This window comes from Antrostomus carolinensis, unplaced genomic scaffold (assembly GCF_000700745.2).
Source record: "Antrostomus carolinensis isolate BGI_N321 unplaced genomic scaffold, ASM70074v2 scaffold28538, whole genome shotgun sequence".
In the NCBI taxonomy this organism is placed as follows: Eukaryota; Metazoa; Chordata; class Aves; order Caprimulgiformes; family Caprimulgidae; genus Antrostomus; species Antrostomus carolinensis.
The window spans coordinates 13,856-34,800 of record NW_010334104.1 but is presented as its reverse complement, the minus strand read 5'-3'; the positions used below and the strand labels follow the sequence as shown (position 1 = coordinate 34,800).

The window sequence follows — 20,945 nt, the reverse complement described above, 5'->3', positions numbered from 1 at the left end:
TTGATGTTATTGCTCTGAGTAAGGTGATGTCTCTATTTATGCCCTAAGAAAATTTAATTCACATTTTCCTTTTTAACTAACAGAAACTAATTAGCCAAGACCATTGTAGTCAAGTGGTTACATAAAATAATGTGTACATGTTAACTCAAATTACAATCCTAATGCTAGCTGTATATCAACAAAGGACATCCTCTCAACAAATCATCACTTCCTAAACAAAAAAGCTGGTTTTATGTACTGCTTGTGTGTACAAGAGCTAATTAACAGTAAACCCTATGTAATGCAGGCACGTCCTTTCATAGCTGTTTTGTACCCCTGCACAGTAGGACTTCAATAGATTTTCACAGCAGCTTTGAGTAGATGATGGGGAAGGGAAACCACCTCTAATAAACTGCTTATGTTCTTTGCTTTTATGACGCTCTGTTCCATTGCTTCGAGGAAACAGTTCCATATGCTCTGTATTTTTATAGAATAATTATAGTCATTCTGGAGGGGAGGAGGAAGAGAATCTCAGTATAAAATAAAAGGAAAAGTACGATCTGTGAGTACAAACTAAGCTATGTTACTTGATTGTTAAAAAGTGCTACTCTTGAGAGAATTTTAATATGGAGCTTTCTGATGCTGTATCAGAACAGAACAGTTGGAGAAACAGTTTTATTTTTATTTTTTAAGAATCAAGTTTAGAAAAACAGGCAGTTCTTTATCCTGCCTCTGTGGGTTGGCTAGAGCTTACACTTGATCTGTTTAGGACAGACTGATAGAGAAATCCCTGTTCTGTGGGAGAACTTCCTGCTACTGAAGTGGTTCTCAAACAGACCTTTATTGCGGGCACTTTTGTTGTCACGACATTTCACTGCCTGGAGCTTTAGAAGGAATACATTTTGAGTAGGTTGTGACATGCACGAAAGTCATGGCAGTGATTTCTTGAGCTTCCCCATGTTTTACCACTCCCACTTAGCAAGACTGATCAACTTAGGAAAGAGGCTAGGTGGGTTTTCCTTCTTTTCTGCTGTACAGATCATAAAATCATAGAATGGTTTGGGTTGGAAGGAACCTTAAAGATCATCTAGTTCCAACCCTCCTGCCAGGAGCAGGGACACCTTCCACTAGATAAGGTTGCTCAAAGCCTCATCCAGCCTGGCCTTGAACACTTCCAGGGAGGAGCAGCCACAGCTCCAGCATATTGAGATTTTTGATACTTATAGACCAAGTTTCTCAACAGCTGTGCTCGTTTGATGTGTTTGGGTAATAGTCAAGATTGCACAGTGATGCATGTCAAATGGAGAAATGCCACAATGAGGTTATAGAAGTTGCCTTGGCATGTCTCCTTGTGGGTGTAGGTGTGGCAGTCCTTATTGTCTCATTTGCTATGTCCCAGCCCTTGTGCTTTCTTCAGCTGCTGAGCTCTGGAGAATCATTAATGCAATCCCCAGTCTTAGAAAGCAAGCAAGCAGTTTTCTTGCAGAAACGTGCAGGGACTTACAATTGGTCTGTTCAGTGCACAAGGTAACATCATGAATTCATAGTACCTCTGTTACCCCAAACTTCATGCCAAGTATTCAGTAAGTCCTACTCCTCTGTGGCTTGAGTGCAAGGTCCAACTTGGTGAGGTGTACGCATATGTTCAGCCCCACCTTAACAGCAGGCGTCTCAGTTTTATGAAGAGTGTCATGGAAAATACGCAGAATGCACTAAACACAGTATTTACTGAGCACTGGAGTTTTGTCAGGTCATAACCAAATTTCTTTGCAGAGACTTCTCAATAAGAAAATTCATTGTTTAGATAACTGAAACTATGAGCAGAAAAAATAAGAAGTGATTAGGCCAAACGTGATAGGTCACTGCTGAAAGATAGGAAATTCCAACTTGAAAATGGCTTGTTAGAATGGAAAACAACACACAGCTGTGTTGCAGAGGTCACTCCTTTTATTTCTCAGCAGGCTACGTAAGCTTTGTGTTCTGTGTCTGTACTGGTTTGGCTACACAAATAATATATGATGCAGAAATAAAGTGGTGCCATGAAGAAGTGACCTTATTATGGAGCAACAGTATATATCTCACCACTCACCAGTGGGTTTATTTTATGGCCTGAAATGAGGATTTAATTTAGATTTAATGTCGTTATATATTAATTATCTATTATTAAAAATACATTTGTAGAGCTTTAGAAATATGTAAGATGTAGAGTTGTTTAAACCTCAGTGAGTGGTTTCTTAATAATTCATCAATATTTAACATATAATAAATCAGAGCTAAAGCATGTGGTCTTACTTCCAGTCTACCTGTGTAATGCAGGATTTGTCACTCTTTCATATTTAGGCAATTTACATGACAAACGTATTGGAGTTTCCAGTCCAGCCAACACTTAATTGCCTGCATTCTGGCTTACTCACCATGACCTGTCAGATGATAAAGGAGCTGCAATTCTTGCATAAAATGCAAAGCTCTTGGTTGGGGTTCTTCAGAACAGCGCATTGGTAGTGGTATACTTGTGTTTTAAGTATGTGCACAGTCAAGTCTGCTTAATTAGATCTCTTCAGATCAAAGTTAGTGTCTAAAGCCATGTAATCCACTTTAGGTGGGGACTGCATTTGGGTTTGGGATAGATATATTCCTTTCTGATAGCTATAAAGTAGTCTTGCAAGAATTTCCCTCCATGCATACTTTTCCATTGCCTGTTTAAATCCAGTTAAATATTTGCTGTATAATCAAATGTAGAACACTTGATGCAGAGGAGGATTTTTATTTGGAGTCTGCAATTTACATTAGTGTTTTTTGTTTTACATACAAAAGTGTATGTTCTACTTCTCAGTTAATTTGCAATATTTTTTCCAGCATTAGATCAAAAATAGCGGATAACTTGTTAATGATGAGAGTACAGTTCACAGTTGATCTTTTCAAGTTGTTTTTGCAGAAATGGAAATACCAACTTTGAATTTGATAAGACATTTCCCAGTTTTACCCAGATGTAGCCTGCAAACACAATGGTAAACTAATAAAACAAGCTATAGGTTTGCAGGAATTAACAAGCTTCTGTCCTTTGGTGCTATGTGTGGAAAGCTGTACTGCAGCAGTTACCAACAGTGGAAGCGTTACCACAAATACCAGCAACCATGCAGGAATAGAGCATCAATAAATCGAGCCATCAGACCAAATTGCTTCATTGTATACTATATTTTTTTTCCCCTGTCATGCTGTAAAGTGAAAACAGGGTGGGAAAATGTCATATAAACCATCTGTACCTTTGGGCTTTTTGTGTGTAGAGTTTCAAATAACTACATTCAAACTGTAGTGGGCAGGAGGGCCTAATACTAAATTCATTTCCCATGCAATGTCCTCTCACTGTTAGTTCAGCTTTTCTGTAAAGTGGAGGTATTCTGCCTCTTTTCTACCTCGTTATAGTGGTAGTGGATAGAGTTGAACAAAAATGTAGACCCTGTACCTTCAGAAAGACTGACTGTTTTCTCATACTGTTAACTGTACGTTAAAGAGGCTTGAGAGAAGAGCCACCAGGTATAATTAGAGCCTTGTGCATTGTGCCTTGTAGTGAAGATGCTTGGGAGCTCAGACAGCTAAAGCTTCTTTTGGCTGAAGGTTAAAGTGTAGAGCCTGATTGTCATCTAAAAGTACATAGGTAAGGAACAAAAGTTTGCTTGAAGATGACTCTAGTCTAGCAGATTGAAAAGGAGAGTAGAGTGTTTGTCTGTCTGCAAGATAATTAAATGGATGAAATCTGAGGAAAGAGACATTCAAAGCAGCAAAATGCAAATACATTTCTAATGAGGTTTATTAATACCTGGAATAATTTTTTTTTTTCTGGTAGTTTTCTGTTCTCCAGCACTAGACTTGTAAAATCAAGACTGGAACTTTGTCTTGCAGGCATGACGAATTTATGCCAAGCCTGTACGCTTGCTATACAGATACTCAGGCCAGAGGATTTTGCTGGTTCCTCCTGCCATTGTTTATAGTGTGTGCCATAACGCTGTCATGTCTGTGATGACAGTTTCCAGCTACAATCCGCTCTTGGCTTGTGCTCTAAGATGAGGACCCAGAGTTCCTCCATGAATTTTGATCCCTAGTACCAAATTGGACACAGACAGGCAAATCCAGCTGCTGAATACTGGGCTTTGGTTCCTGTCAGCTTTGGTGGGGCTCACAGTGAGAGCTCCATATGGCTTTGCACCAAGTTTCTGAAATGCTGCCATATCCTTTGTTTGTTAGCAGTTAGGTCAGTTAAACTGCTGAGTTTTCAGACTGTCCTTTGCTAGGGGAGAGGAGGAACTCATTCAGATCTTGCCTGTTTGAGCTGTCTTGCATCATGCCTGCATTCACCTGAATGAGACATTTATTTTTAATAAATATAGTACTATGTTTGTGTGTTACTGTTTCAGCATTTTTATGTGATGTCATACAGCTGAAGGCAAATTGTTTCCCATGGCTAAGTTTCTCTACTAATGACATAAATTTGAAGGTCTAACATCTTTGAGGTATTCTAAGCCTTAGATGTTAATGGGGTACTAAATATGTTACATTGCTCTGTAGTGGAGACTCTTTCTTTTTCTCTTTTTTCTTTTTTTTTTTCCCCTTCCCCCTCTTCTAATCATCCCTCCCTTCCTTTCCTGGAAGATGCTTTAGTACAGTTGTATCTTCGGTACCATAATGTTTTAGAAAGCATGGTATCTAGATACTAGATATTGTTTTTATTTGTATGTAACCTTTGAAAGTGAAGTTTTCTTTAGGGATGACACTGCTTTTGTCAAAAATCTTCATGCTTTTTTTCAATCTGATGTAAATTTTTTATGACACTGTCTTCACACACTGGTGATCAAGCTCCTTTGCAGACATATTGGCTGTTTAATCAATAGAAGATAATGTAGGTAATTTCTTTAGTTATCTAAGATTGAGCAAATGATCAAATGGGCAAGGAAAGATTGTAGGATAATGTGAAGAATGGGTGCTGGCTAGTTCTGATTGAGCTTTTCATTGTCAGATGGTTGTCAGGAGTTTACTGTGTATTGGCTTGTTAGGTACATCTATTGACAGAGCTGGTAATCCCTCATCCTGAAGAGTTGTGGCACTTATGCAGAAGTATAAGAACAAATTCAACTTTGTCATCAGGGCAAATGCCAAACTTTGGTTAAATGTGGTCCAGACATGATGTAGTCCCTGATTTGTAAATTATATGAAGTTTTTTTTTTCAGTACCTGCAGGAAAATTGCCTGAAGTGCAATCAACCTTTTAAGTAAGAAATAAGGACTATTTCCTCAAATAATTTCTCTTAGGTTCCCAATACCCTGCGTGTGACATAGTTTTGTCCATTAGAAACACAGGCCATCATGGCAATACACCAAGGTGTTACTTGCCTTTTAAAATACTTGCTTGGATTTTCATTGCATGTTCTTGTTTTACTCCGTGTTCCGTTTTAACTCATAACTGTCTACTTGTGGTAAACCTAATGATGTTTAGATATGACACTGAAATTAAGTAGCATAGATGTGCCTTGCAGGCACAGAAGCTGTAAAGCAACATAATGTGAGTGAAAAGAAGAGGTAAAGTAGAAACAAACAAAAGGACTGAGGGTGGATATGTTTTTAATTATTTGTTACCATTTGTTTTGCTTCAGCTAATGCTGTTAAGGTTCACCAAGTTAGAACCCATAGGCTTGATGTCAGTGTTGCTCAGTATAGTCTTGGAGGTCATGCTGAAGAGGAGATAAGACATTGCAATCCTTATGTTGGCAGCATAGCATGTTAATCTGCACATTAATCTGAAAGTAATGCTGGGAGCAGGGACCATGATATATGGATCCTGTTGGCTGGTTAGAAGCAAAGAAACAGTGATGACCTGGTAGACTGGAGGGAAGAGGACTAATTCTAGTTGGATAATTCACTGGCATTGCAGTGGCCAAACTGGTCTCTTCTAAGTTCCCAGTAGGCTTGAATCAGCCATTGGGAAATTTTCAGTTCATTTCAGTGGGCTTGCTTTGATTGAATACTCTTCCTTAAAGAAAGTATCTAAATTTCATAAATAATTTGCATCTTTCCCTGCCCCTCATGGTCTGATGTAAGGGGAAAAAAGAAAAAGTAAAAAGTATTCCTGCATTAAAAATGGACCAGTAGTTGTTAATATGCATAGTCTCAATCACAATAAGGATAGACAAGGAACAGATTGAAGAGATAATATTCGAGCTTTCAGATAGTCCCATCTCCTGTAGATATGTTTTTCCCTCCCTCGTGGCAGTGTTATCCTCTGCATGTAAATGAGTTGGATGCAGGCTAAATTCAGTGCTGTCTCACCACTTCAGTTTTGTGTGAACTGTCTCTGCTTTGATTTTCTGGATCAACCAGTGGATCAAGCTCCAAATTCAAAACTTTGGGATGTTTGAGTCATCTTTTAATCAAGATATTTTTAAAATGAGGGCGCTATTTCCATTTCATGGAGAATTCCAGTGAGACAAAGGCATTTACTAAGAAACCAAGCCAAAACCTATAGCTGCAGCAGTATGGTTGTATGCATTCTCTCTAGCTGGTTTCATCAAGTTTTTTTGTGCTCTTTTCACTTAAATGCTTCAAATACATACATTTTTGAAGTGGGATGAGAGGCAGTCCCTCCTGCCTGCCTCTCTTACAATAGAGACAGGGAAGAAAAAATGTCTGAACCTTCTATCTCCTTGTTTTCTTGAGCCCTAATGAGCTTCAGAAGCTGTGAGACCAAAGAGGCACAAGAGGTCAGCAGGATCCACTGTCTGTTAGAGAGTCTAGTACTTAGGTGGGGGGGGGTGTGGCTGAAAAAGGAAAAAGAGATTTTTTTTAAGCTGAATCACTGTTTCCCCAGATGCTTGGCCTGTTCTGTTCTGGGAGTTTACCATTTCATGGAAGAAGAGGATTTGTAAGATTTGTAAGATGCATAGATAAGGTGGTATCTGCAAAAAATTCTGGAATGTGCTATCATACTGAAATGTGGGAGAAGGAAGAGCTGTGTTACTAAATTATCATTTGCCTTTATGTGGGCCATACTGTACTGCAAAATAATCATAATAAAACAGCTGTTGTAGAGTCTAGGTTACTCTGAGCAGTATCCTCACCATGGACACAAGCTGTTTTTTCTAATCAAGTCACATCTGTGACTATCAAGATGATAGGAGGTTGCTGTGTACATAGATGCAAAAAAAATCTGAGCTGAGAATAGGCGATGAGGATAATATTCACAAAGACTGGTTTCCCTTGGCTCCCTTTACAGCCAGTGAAGTGAAATAGATTCCTTTGGGTGGCTGTTGATACAGAGGGAAAAAGTGAAGGTGGATGATTTCGGAATTTCTAAGTTATTGAACTTCTTTTTTTTTTTTTTTCTTCTGAATGGCCTCTGGGGAAATGCTGGGAGTGGGATGATGACTGGAATTAAGAGCAGTTGCAAGATACACCAGAGTTTCTCTCTGCTTCACTTGGTAGTATGAGAACTACTGGGAGATGACTGATAAGTTACGGACACAGAAGAATTTTTGGGCACGTTATCGTATAGGAGATGATCCCTGTATAAGCCTTGTGTCAGAAGGATCTGAATTTTATGTGAGTTTTTCCCCATAACCAAATGGGATTTTCTCATTATAGATATAACTTGTTTAGGGCATTTAGACAGAATGCTATCTTTGTAAAATAATAGTGATAAATCCGAAAGCAACATCAGGCATACTCAGAAATAAATTCCTTCTACCCTGCTTTTTATCTACCCTGGATTTTCCTCGATACTTATGAGCGCTGGCCACGTTTATTCCCTGCTATGCTCCACAAAGATAAATTCTGCCTATTTAGAACTTAAATGAGGAGTAGCTAAAATGTATGTTGAAGTGAACAGCATCGTGGCCGTTACTAGTATTCTAATAAATGTCTCAAATGCTATATTTATATATACATTTATACCACTGCAGAATGAAGTGTTGCTATTTTGATTGAGACTTTGTAGGAAAATTTTTCAATCGTATGTGTGCGGCGAGATTTTGCTTAGTTGTGTATGGGTTTGGATATTTCGTATGTTGAATAGCTCAATTTCAGCAAACACTTAACTGGAACTTAAGTGAATTATAAGCACTTTCCATTAGTGTAATCTGGAAAGTCCTTAAAAAAAAAAAATAGCAGAAGGAAGAGCACAGTATTCAAACAAGTTTCCACCTGTTGATCATTTAAAATACTCCTGAACATTCCTTCCTGTTCTCTGTCCTTTATGGTTTGATTTATCACCCAAACTGAAACAAATTTCCCTCCATGTCCTGTACCAAATACCAGGTACCAAAAATTTTAGCAAACAAAGTAGTGAATGTTGAATTCATCATGAGTACATGTCCTCAGAAGTCTGATTGTTTTTCCGAACTCTGGATCATACACTTATCTACATAATTGTTTGTTAACTGTAAACAAAAAATGACATGCATTAGACTGAATGAAGCTGCTGCCTGAAATGTTAATGAATTCTCATTAATACTGACTGCAGTATTCACTCATCTGTACAGTCACTGGCAGAGCAAAGCTGAGGGCAGGTGAAATAATTTCTGAGCCATTTAGGCTGGAGTTCAACCTTCTGCTTGTGAAGTTGTACAGGATGGAGGGTGAAGGTAATTGGCCTGCCTGTGTCTGCCAGAACATATCATAGAAACCACAATGTAGCAATGAAGAAAGTGTTATAAAAATCTACCCTGAACACCTTTTGCAGAGTGAAGGAATACTTCTTCTCAGTTTCAATGACCAATTTTATGCTAAGATTTATATTCTCCCTATGACTTGGTGTCCATTAAACACTTTGGCTACCTACTGGTTAATACTAATATAGGCGCTGCCTCAGACTTCTCCAGCTCCCCAAGCCACGTAGCGCACTCTGCCTCAGCCTGTGCTGCTCTGTTGTCCCTTTGGGTTTGGTAGTTAATGAATAGAAAGCAGTACCACCAGAAAAAGCAGTCTCTCAGCACGTAATGTCATACAGGAAAATGCACTTTATGTTTGTATTTGAGAAAAGCATGTGTTCTTCTTAATAATTTCATGTACACAGACTAATCATAGAGCCAGTTGGCCACAACTGGTTGCAGAGAAGCAAGCTGAGTTTATTGCTTCTAACAGGAATGCTTTATGCAGAGAGAAATTCTTTGAGCTAATGTTGATGGTTTTAGTTTCAGAGCAGTCCATCAGCACCCATGGTCATTACAGGTCTAGTTTTCTGTATTTAAAGCAAAATGTTATTCTTTCCAAAGAAAATGGGAAATATGACAAGTTTATAAAGAGGATTGTTCTTTTACTTGATGCACTGGCTTCACCTGTGAGTCCAGTCTAGAGGATTTAACGGGCTTTCTGTCAGAGATAAATCAATCTACTTTATACGGGGCCTGACTTGGCATATTTTACAAGGAACATCAATCTACTTACTTAAAGCACAAGCTTCAAAACAAAGTCACTGTGCAAGTTCTTAACAATAACGTTCCTTTTTTATGTTGTGGCCGAAGAGAAAAATGTCAGCCTAAAAATACCAGGGGTGCAACAGGTGTCACATGGGCTTTTCAGTGTTATGGGGAAAGAAACTCATGAAAAGCCTCTGTATTGATACTGTAATCACAGAGATTTTAGTATTTATCCCCAGTCAACTGTATTAACAGGGAGTTAAAACTGAGTGTTCTTAGTAGTTCATGGTGAAAACATAACCAAATGTGGTTATGATTATGATTATGCCAATCAGATTTAAAACTAGTTTTAAAGAAATCATTGTGGACTGTGTATGCTTAATGATAATAAAGATGTAATAAATTTATAATCAATATATATTAATCTCTATAATTCTAGCTTATATTCATTTTCAAAGCTATACTTATTTTTTTTTCTTTATCATTTGTTTTGCTGAGTGAAATGAGGAATCCTATATTAAAAAGAAAAGAGAGGCATGAGTGGGGGACACAATTTAAGGAATTCACAGAATAGATTATTTTGCATCTTGTTTGTGTTTTGTTTTCAGTAAACACTCTTGATAACCAAAATATGTACAAACCTTCAGTAAATTATGTCACCATATGTTAAACATTTTGATATATCCTAACGGCACAGTTGCTGTCAACAGCACATCTTGGTTAGTGGCATACTAGAGGAGGAGAGGATGTATGCTGTCAATTAGACACTGCAAGTCTCTGTTCTGCACCTGTTGTTCTCCTTTGGTGAAAAAACTTTAAGTATACAGGTAACTTGATTATAGTGATCTAGAAATATCCTTAAATACTTGCTTGAGGAAGGCTTCAATATCCAAACCAGTGTGGGTCAGGAAAATGCAGTTTTGACTATCAATACCTGTTTGTTAGCATTAGCCTTGTCCAAAGTGAAAACTTTGATGTTTAACTGCTGAATGGACCTGGACATAGACTGCAACATTGTGGTCAAAGTTGTGGCTAGAACTGCCTGCCCCCAAGGTTTAACTACAGCTAGGTGACAGTACAGTGGAGTGCAGTTTGCCCATATCTTGATTAAATGCAGAACTGGTAGTAATCATGAGATCAGCTTTGAGTTAAAATTTGTGTTTATGCATGATAAAAACTCCTAATCTGTACATAATGGGTGACATTTGTCAGTGTTCAGACACCCTCAGGTTAGGTGGAAAAAGGGGGAAGGTAGCCTTGTTTTTGAAAAATAAAAATATAAAGCAAAGCACATCTTAATGTGAATAACATTAGGTGAATTCTTCCCACCCTCGGGGAGCATCATTTTGTGAACACCGGGCATGGTGGAAGTTGTGGTTGTAGAGTTCTGCCATGGGAAGACAGCATAGCAGAGAGAACCTATTAAAACATACACAGATTTGCTTCCCAGTCTGGTTGTTTATCTTGTATATTTTAAATACTAAGATTATCATTTCAGGATTAGCAGAATCCGTTAGATCTCCAAAAGTGCAGCTTCAAAGTCAGCTGAACTTCCCTACTGATGGAAGGGGTGAGGAATGCAGAACGTATGAATTGTCCATCAGGGAAAAAATAATGCCTTGATAACAGAAATTTAGAAGAAGGGACAACTTAGCAGATATTCAAAGTTGTAATGAATCCTGTTTGGATATACAGATAAAACTCAAAGGAGGGGAAGGTTAAGGCAGGAACTTAAAGCCCTCTAACAGCTCGACTTCAAAGGTCAGTTTATTTACATATCATATTGAGGAGATTAATGCCAAAGACAGAAGAACAGGTGTTCTTTCTCAGCTTTACTCTATGGACCACAGTTCTATTTGTTTCCCTGTCCTGCTGCACTCCTCAGTCGAGTATGGGACCATGCACTCATCTAAATCGGTAATTAGACTTCAATACCTGGTCTCAAAGCACTGTGGGAATTGCAGATGTTTTGGAGTGGATGGAATGATACAAGCCCTCCTGTTGAGCATCCTTGTCCATCTTGGAATACTAACTTTGAACTTTTTGTCTCAATTTTGGTGTGTGGGAGTGAGTGTTACATGCTTCTAAATATGAAAACACAGTACACATTTTAAAAGAAATATACATTATTCATTTCTCCTAAGGGAATACTTGAATCTTACTTTCAACTTTTAGCCACAGATACACAATTTCTGGTTTAAAAGGCAGGAGTTTTCACATGTTGTGATTTTTTTCCCCTCCCACTGCCTTCCTCCCCTGCTGCTGTCTTTTCTTATCATTAATTTGGGTATTCTGTCCTCAGCTGAGGGAGGGGTAAAGGATAGCAAATTAATTATGTGGTGCTGAATTATGATTCAGGGCTGTATTTCTTGGGCTGCTGAGTCTATTTTGATGAGCATAAAAGTCCAGAAACACTTAGCAGAGATTGTTTTCATCCTCTGGGGCAGATTTTCAGTGTGTAAAGGAAAGTAGTGGATGTATCAGGAGTTTCCTGTTGATGTGTTCATGGTGGAGCTGAAAGAAATGTGAGGTAGGATTGACTTTTGGCTGTCCATTCATTGTGCTGGGCGGGCAGGACTGACATGGAATTACGTCTCTTTGCTTGACTTTTAGTCTTTCTGAGCTCTAACAGAGAAATGGGGCCTCCATGCTTTTTAAAATGGCTTTAACAAAATGAGGTTTTTTGATAGTGAAATTTTTGTCTCTGCATCAACACAGCTCCTGTTAACTTTCATGGAATTAGTTTTAAGTGGGCAGTAGACTGAGGTGAGCGAATACAGCAAATTGCATTCACAGAGGTGGTTGTGGGACAGTAATGTAACAAAAATGTAAGTGGATTAGGCCCTTAATGCCACTAGAGATAAGGAGATTTGTGTGTCCAGCTGTGTGTGAAGTTGAACTACTGGTTAGGTGCATATGCAAAAAAAGGATTGGATTAAAAAAAACAAAATGGGAGAAAGGTTACGTGTCTTCAGCAGCATCTCTGATCAGTGCCACCTTGCAGGGATCCACGTTAAACAGTCTCTAACAATTATGTAAAAGAAAGGTAAACAGCATGTTAATGAAACTCACCAGGGTATTAAATATAAGGCACTGCAAACATTAAAATAGTAGAGAAATGATACAGGAGACTTGAAGGTCTTAGCAGAATAGACAGAAAAGCAAATTCAGCCTAAGACTCATAAGTAAAAAAAACATAAATGAGGTAGGTGACACCCAGAAAACTGGACTTAGAAAATGATCTCCGTGTGGTTGGAAACAACAGTGAGCTGCACTGATGATACCAGCAAGCACTGAAGGCAGTGACTTGTCATTTGGTTTTGTAGCAAATAAAACACGATTGTTGACTTCGGGGCTTAGCTCAACAGCAGTGTGAGGAGAAGCTGTACGGTATACAGTCACATCCATTTAGGTCTGTGCTGTTTGTGTCTGCCATGATTTTTATGTGAGGATAGTGGATTTACAAGTAAAGGAAATTGATCACTGTTCGAGTTCAAAATAAAACTTCTGCATTACAGTTACTTGTTTAGCATTTAAATATGTTTTTCCCCTCACATGTTACATTATTCCTCTTACACTCCCTCTTTCAGCTTGCTTAGCGTTGTGTTTAGATGGTACCTCCTGAAAATTCAGATATAATATGCAATTACATTATATTTCACGTTAATGACTAAACGCTTGTTTGGTGAAGTTTTTGAAAATTATTTGGGTTTTGGGTTTTTTTTAATTCAATGCTAAAAATTATGAGGACTTTCTTTTAAAGTCAATGAGAGATGACACAATGGATCATAAAGATTCATTTTGAACCCTTGCACTCTGTTAACAATAAAAGGGCTGGAAGGAATTTATAACTTCATTTTATTTTCTTCACTAGTTGTTATGTCTCCTTTGGAACTGTTTCCTTATTATGGTCTATCATGTAAATATTGTTTGAACCATTTTTAGTGTACACAGTACCATAAAACTCTAATTATTTATTTTGACAGTTGTTATTTTAGTTATTAATATGCACTTTATAGCTGAGAGTTCTTCTGTTTTGTCAGTCTGTGGTTTAGTGGTGTTTGTTAAAAATCATATGATTGTTCATACAGCTTAAAAAGTAATAAATTCCTGTGCTCAAGAATATGAGTCAGTGCTAGCTCCATAGAAGTCTTTTGATGTCCAGTGTTTTTCATAATTGCCTATTAAAGAGTTTCTTATGTAAGCATTATGGAAAGCACTCAAAAATGAAGAGTGGCGTTGTTTTGGGTGGATATGCTGGGTCCTTTAATCTGGGCTCTGCACTCAAAGTTGGCAGAGTAACCAGTGGGATTAGAAAAGGCAGTGTGTCTTAAGGCCACACTAGATGAAGGAGGAGTGTCTCTGCCTGAGGAGTAGGTGGTACTGGACTTCTGTTTCCCAAACAAACCATTTCACAGCCACACAACATTCCGCTTCCTTTATTTCTAGGCTTTATACTTTCCCTCCTAAAGTCTTTGAACTGTAATAGGCCTTACAGTGTTGTGTAATGTTAATGTGTTTTCTCTGGGCAGACATGATAGTGGTGCTTTAAACACGGTGCTTTAATACTAGATGTGGGAACATAAGGCTTTTCTCTGTTAACATCGGGTGACACAATAGGATTGGATCTGGAGGGTGAAATACGTAGTGATCCCAGTGTCTAGGCTGTGCTTGCTGCAAGGGATTTTTGTTTGGGTTAGCTCTGGTTTCATCTTGTGGACCTTAATGCCGTTTCTGGAGGGATGTTAAATGCTGTGAGTGTGTTAATACCTATAAGTTTTTGGTATTCTGTGAAAATGTGTAATTTAAGGGTTTGGTTTGGAAGCTCTTACCCACCCTTTAGAGACGGAACAGGGAGAGAAAGAAAACTGAGTTGCAGCACCTAACACTTTGACTTCTTCTTTGAACGGAGCCTCCTTCTCTTCACTGACTGTGCAGGTGATCTCCAAACGTGGGCATCTTAAGTCCATGAGAGTGACTGTCTGAGACAGTCTTTATTTTGTGCTTGTATAGTATCTACCATGATGCCAGCCTACTACATCTGATAACTATGGAAAAACAAGTTACTGTAATTGTAGCTCAGGCTGCTGGAAAGCTGAAAGGAGTTATAGGAGTATTGGGGGGGGACAACAGGTCTTGTGCAAAAGCTGAACTTTGCTTGGTGTTGTTCACCGGAGTTTTTTAGCTACAACACACCAGCCTTTTGGTCTGGGATTTGTCTGTGCTGAAAAGCCACAGCAAAACTAGATGGTTGCAACCATAACCCCTGACCAAAATGTTTGTGTGTAATAGTAATGAACCAGGAGTTCCAAGAGGGTGTGCATGATTCTAGTCAGGAAATGCATTGTTCATATATAAACATCCTCCACTTAAGGAAGGTGTACGAGTATGATGCCTCCAGATTTGTGTATGAAACACCGTGTTTGAAGTTGCCTCTCACTTCCTCCATACTCGAGAAGGCACATAATACTTACTGGTAGTTTGGGTATTTTTAATTAGTTTGTTTTCCTCTAAGCACACAAGCCCATGAGTTAATCTAGACGCAGCCAAAGAGTAAGCATAGTGAAAGCTCTTGCAGGAAAACTCGCAGACACCTGTATCCTCATTTTGCCATTGCAGATTTGCGTTTGCCATCAAAGTGCATGTTGTATCTCCTTGTCCACACAACTCCTCACATGTGCATGGCGGTTTGAAAAAAGTAGAATTGGTATATTGATTAAAACCAAGAAAAGTTGTACCATATGTTAATGTGTTTCCCCTGATGTCCCAGTTGGACTGACTTAGAAATTCTGGTCATAAGACAGTTAATAAGCTTTACAAGTGAATGTGTTTTATGTACTCAACTATTCTTTGATCTCACACTCTATCCTAAAAATGAAGTCTCTGATTCTGATTGCTAGAACCCCTCTGATTGCTGCGGGAGTTATTGGTGGCCTCTTCATCATCGTCATTGTGGGCCTGACATTTGCTGTGTATGTTCGACGCAAAAGCATTAAAAAGAAGAGGGCATTGCGAAGATTCCTGGAAACTGAGGTGAGAGTGTGCTTCTCGTTGAATATTTGAAAAGATATGTAGAGCTGTTCTGCTTTTGTATTAAAGATGTTCAGGTCTTCAATCCAGTTAGCAGAGAGGTCTGTAGAAATCCTTTTGCTAGTTTCTGCAGGACTAAACTGATGGGATGAATGAAGCTATTTCAAGGTCTTAGTCATGTTCTACCAGATTTTTGGACTTCCATCCTGCTCTCAGCTGAACTTCTATCCCAGTTCATCAATGCATTTAGCAGCGCTCATGCTTAAATGTGACAGATTTTCATCCACTGCGTACTGAGGTTAACTTTTGAGACTGAAGTAAATTCTTTCAGCAAGCTCTGATGCAAACTTAAGCTTATCAGGGATACTTAAATGCAGAGATTGTCACCTACTGTGATTCCCAATGCCTGTATTGCCTTTGTGGTCTAGATTTCTGTCACAGTCTGTAGTCATGATCGGTAATAATGATGCATTTTATTAAGCCAAGATACTTCGCAGAGCTTAACCAAATGAGGTTCACAGTTCTACTGGCAAAAAATACGTAGTGGCGCTATAGGATGGAGTGCTGTGCCCACTCCATCCTGCTCTTTGAAGTGCCAGTAGTGGAGGGGACAATCTAGGAAATATATTTAAACATAACATTAAATCTTTATCTGTCAGCTACAGCCAAGGTGATTACTATCTCCTCAGTCCTATGCTTGAGACACTTTGCAAGTGATGATATTTTACAACTAGGGTCCCCCTTGTAAGGTAATAAAGCTGGAGAATATTATTAGCTAGTGATTCTTTGACAGTGCTGTTTTCTGTTCTGTTCCAAGGGTCCTGCTCCCACTCGTCTCCACTGTAGAGCCTGGGAGCAAATGAGACATGCATCCCCAGCCTGTTTCCCTAAGTATCTCTATGCTTGGCTAGAATTTGTGTTGCTTCTTAAGCACAATACAGTTGTATAGAAAGCTTAACAATACTCAGTGCCTTTACATAAGTCTTGCCATTGTATCAGCCCTTAGTTAAGCACAAATGATTTTAAGCAGGTAGTTTTCATTGGATTTAAGAAATACTGGCTGTGAAGTCCCACTCTCATTCTCCATTGGTCAGATAGAAGTAGTGGCTGACAGCAGTTCCTGAGGGAACCAGGACGCCTACTGAGCATGTGGGGAAGCTGTTGTCTTGACTTAGATACTGAAGATTAGATCAGGAGCATCCCGAGATAAACATATAAGCAACTACAGCTTCAGCTGAAGTCTTTATTTCTAGCTGAAGGCTATAGCAGATCTGTTCTTTCTGTAGATCATTCTCAGTAAAACTCTACAGGCATTTTTTTAGATGCCCACACCACTTCTACCTGCAATACCTGTGTGTTGGTGGACTGTGCACAGAAGCTGTTTTCACCCTTCACAAATTGAAAATGCAGTAGTGTACTGCCAGTCTGCCTACTTTTCTTTTACAGTAAACCTTCTTTCTTTCACCATGTAAGTACTGGACATCTAAAGTGGGAAAGAGGAAAGAGAAATCACACTAAAAAAAGTATAGCACACAAATTATTTCTGCAGTAAACCCAACTTGTTGCTATTTGGTTTTGTTACATTTTCTTACTCCAGTAATTTCCAGATACTGGTATTTTTTACCTGAACCAAAGTAGTCTGGTCAACTAATTAAGTAGTTCATGATGCTCAAAGAGCCATAGAAGTAGTTTGCAAACTGCAGAGCATTGTGCATTTACCCTTGTATTAAACAGATGACTTTGAAATACTGCAGTAGTTTCAAACCAATTTGAGTAGGAATAGCCCTGAACTATTTTCCTCATCCTGTAAAGAAACAGACTGATTTTCATTGTTTAGAGTATTGTCCTTTTCATGCATTTTTAATTTATTTTTAAAGAAGCATTGGTTTTTCTGGCAGAGGTGGTATAATGTTGAGATCTGGAAGCATTTTTAACTGAATGCGCCATTGTGGCTCATTTACAAAGTTTCTTGGGACATCTTGAGCAAATTGTTTAATTGTGCCTCTTTTGCAGTAAGTTAGTGGCTGTTATAAATTAGTGCTCTGCTATAAGATGTTTTCTCCTTAAAGCTGTCCTCCTGTGTGGTATAACAGAAGTTCAGAAAAATAGTCCCTTCCCCAAAACAGAATAAGAATGTGATGAGCCATTAAGTCGGGGCTATTAAAAAGAAATATGACCAGCTTAAAAGGCACTAAAATGGGCAAAAGTGGAATGTGGTGCACTGATAATAAATGCTGTATTTCTGTCATGTAGAAAATATTTATACTGCCTCCATTAGCAAAAGTCCTTGGGTACGTTGTTGTGACACCAATTCAATTTCCAGTTTGTAATTCCATCATGCAATTCCTGATGGAAATTACTACATGTTGAGTGAGGATTTTCTTTATTAGATCTCTTGGTTTCATTGCTTGCTTGTTTTGAAGGTGAGAAATCCCTCCACAAGTTGGCAGGTCAATGGTCAATAGACCCCACCACTGTCTTATTCCAGTTATTTAGTTGAATTGTTTGTTTTCAGTATAAACTTCTGGCAGGTCTTCACATTTTAAAATATTTAAGATTGTTGGATTTTCCTTCATAGCTTGTGGAGCCCTTGACTCCAAGTGGCACAGCACCCAACCAAGCACAGCTTCGTATCCTGAAGGAAACAGAGCTGAAAAGAGTCAAGGTTCTTGGCTCTGGAGCCTTTGGAACTGTATACAAGGTAAGAGTCTTGAATATACAGCAGTGAGTTCCCTCATTTAACTTTTAAACAGTCAGGTTGTGCATTGCAGCAAAGCATCCCGTACTGTGGATGACTTCATGAGTCCTAAGTGTCTGGGAAGCTCATAGGATAATGGAATTGTGTGGGAGGAGCACATCTTCAGGCTTAAACACTGACTTCAGTTTAATCAGACGTGCAGATTTTTTTGGTGAGAAAAGGCGTGTCAGCCACAAGCAGCCCTGCATGCAAGAGGACTACACAAGCTGAGCTGTCTTGATACTAAAATGTGGTAACAAAGTTTGTCATTCTGTCCTTACTTAATGGCTTTACAGCACACTTTTGGAAAGCTAGATAAACTTTGTCTATCATTTCACAAGTGTCACATGGGTCTTGTAATAGTAATCGTACCTTGTAAAACAGTATTGTCATTAGCTAAACCATAATACTTTTTGTTTCTTCCATTTAAATAGAAAAGTTGAGTTATGTCAGTGCACCCTTTAACATCCGGGGTGTAAGAGCAGAACCCACAAGGGAAAAAATACTTGAGTTAAAGATTTATTTTTTTTTAAGATCTGTTGGTTATGTCCAAATCTCAAAGGCATGAAGTAGGGCTTAATGAGCAAGTTAAACCAATCACCCAATGCTTTGGGAGCAACACAAACCTGCCACGTTGAGGTGGTAGGCCAGAGCACTGGGGGAGGGCAGATACTGTATCTGTCTTCAAACTGGGGAGGAAAGAGAGGAAGTACAGACCAGGTCTCTACAGCTACAAGGTCATGGGAATACATGTTTGAATAATCAGTTTTACTATGCTTAGACAATAATAAAGTGATAGAGATGGGTAGCCAAGAGCACAGGAATAGTCAAGAAGGATGGAAAAGTAGCCCAAGAGGTAACACAGTTTTTGAATTTTAAATTTAAAATTTACTCTTTAGCCATCTCAGCTTTTAATTCTCAGATACCAATTAGTTTTGTGGAGTTTTTATTATTTTATAACTTTGTATATTCTCAGTTCTCGGGTTTGTAACTAAACTGCGTAATATGACAAAATGCATCATAAAGAACTGTCACTGAATTAAGTTTCTATGATTGTTATGTGTCACTTTTTAAAAAAATTTCTAGGGCATTTGGGTCCCTGAGGGAGAAACTGTGAAGATTCCTGTGGCCATTAAGATCCTTAATGAGACCACTGGTCCGAAAGCCAATGTGGAGTTCATGGATGTAAGTACAAGATTATCAGTGTCTCAGGTCTGGGGGGGGACGGAGAGAGGGGTGTCTTTGTGTAGTCCACAGTGATTGCAAAGAGGAATTTCTGCCAGTTTTCTTTCCTTACATTTAAATAGCAGAAGGAGGCTTGTACACAGGACTGATGTGCTGATGCTTAACAAGTGCTCCATTATCGTGACCCAGAAACTCAGCTGCTGGTATTTTGTGTGTAGGCTGTTTCCCTCCTTCCCTTAGTCTTTGACAGTCTCAGTGTCAATGCATATCTATAGCGTTCTATTGCAGCAGTGTTCAAACAAAAAAACAACCAAAAAACCCCAACCAAGGTTACACCTCAGCTGTGAGTAGGTCAGTGCTGCTTCTCTGAGGCTGTAGAGCTAGACAGATCTGTATGAGGCAATGCTCTGCCTGGTTTAGTTTATTGCACATAGATCATTCCATTCCAGAAGCAGAAGTACCTGCTTTAGCAGGTAATGAAGGGCTGGGTTTTTCACTGTGCAAATATCATGGACCCGAAGATGCCTGGAATTTTCTTATAAATAGTCTTCCAATCAGTGGAAGGCTGAAACTCCTCTGTCTCATGTGCCAGGTATTTTATCTTTCCATGGCAGAGACGTTAGAGATGAGAGAGAAGGAGTTGCAGGGTAGCATCTTGCCATGTATGCAAGTCTCCACTGGTGCAGAACTCACAGGAACAGAAACCTCACCCCCCTTCTGCTTCAGCGTTCCTGAGAACTAAGCACTGAGAGGCTGGGAGCTGTCAACCGCAACAAAGCGTAACAGGGAGGGGAAAGAAAATTCAAATATGCTGGATTTTAAAAGCCCTTTTGCTTTACTCATCTGAAATGTTGTTCAGAAGAGGTCAAGATCATAGTTTTCATTAACGTTCTATGTTCACAAAGACTGTGCACTTGGTTTTTAGCTCTGTGTCAAGATCAAACCTCATTGACACTGTGAATGTGTATGTCCTCATCAGTGACAATTTTTTGACAACTCATAGACATTTGCACTTTTTTAAAATCCCTTTTGTGAACTTGAAAATTACATAGGACTTTTAAGTCTTGAAGATGTGTTCAGTGTATAGGCTTAATTTGGTTAGCATTAATGCGACTGTAAACCACATATCACTGTATGAAAGTACTCCCGTTATGTAGTCTATTCTTCCATCTAGAAATGAATAGAAATGTATGGTTATGGATTTAGCTATTTCAGACAAATTATTACGTGGGAGTTCTAAGGCAATTGAATGAAGGCTGTAAAGATGAAGGGGTTTCCTGTGCTTTTTACAGAGCACTGGACATTTATGTTGATGACATTCAGTAATCACTGTGCACAAATTTAAAAAAAAAAATAAATAAAAAGGCCATTTTGTCCCTGTTCAAAAGGAATGAATTGTACTAAAGGGATAAATAGTTTTAGATGTTTGGTTAATGAACAAAACAGTGGTCAAGAGTCTTGTTAATGGTAGAGATCCAAAGAGAGGAGAGCTGGTACTCAGCACCCTTTTGAAGTGAGCGTGCAGGGAGTGCAAGGCTGCTGAATGTGACCTGCACTCCGTATCTGATGCCAGCGATGTAGATTCCAGCCTCAAGATGAGGGAATTGTTATCAC

General features: G+C 38.8%; 1 protein-coding gene across 1 annotated transcript in view; it reads left to right on the top strand.

Annotated features, from left to right (window-relative positions):
- LOC104529724 (receptor tyrosine-protein kinase erbB-4) overlaps positions 1 to 19,331 on the top strand; it is a gene marked incomplete at both ends in the record, with an annotated part of 53,073 nt that extends 33,742 nt beyond the window's left edge. The window contains 3 exons of the mRNA XM_010174112.1: positions 15,280 to 15,412; positions 17,988 to 18,110; positions 19,233 to 19,331. Coding sequence (XP_010172414.1) covers positions 15,280 to 15,412; positions 17,988 to 18,110; positions 19,233 to 19,331 — 355 coding nt within the window. The remainder of the gene's footprint in view (positions 1 to 15,279; positions 15,413 to 17,987; positions 18,111 to 19,232) is intronic.
- Positions 19,332 to 20,945: the final 1,614 nt, after the last annotated feature.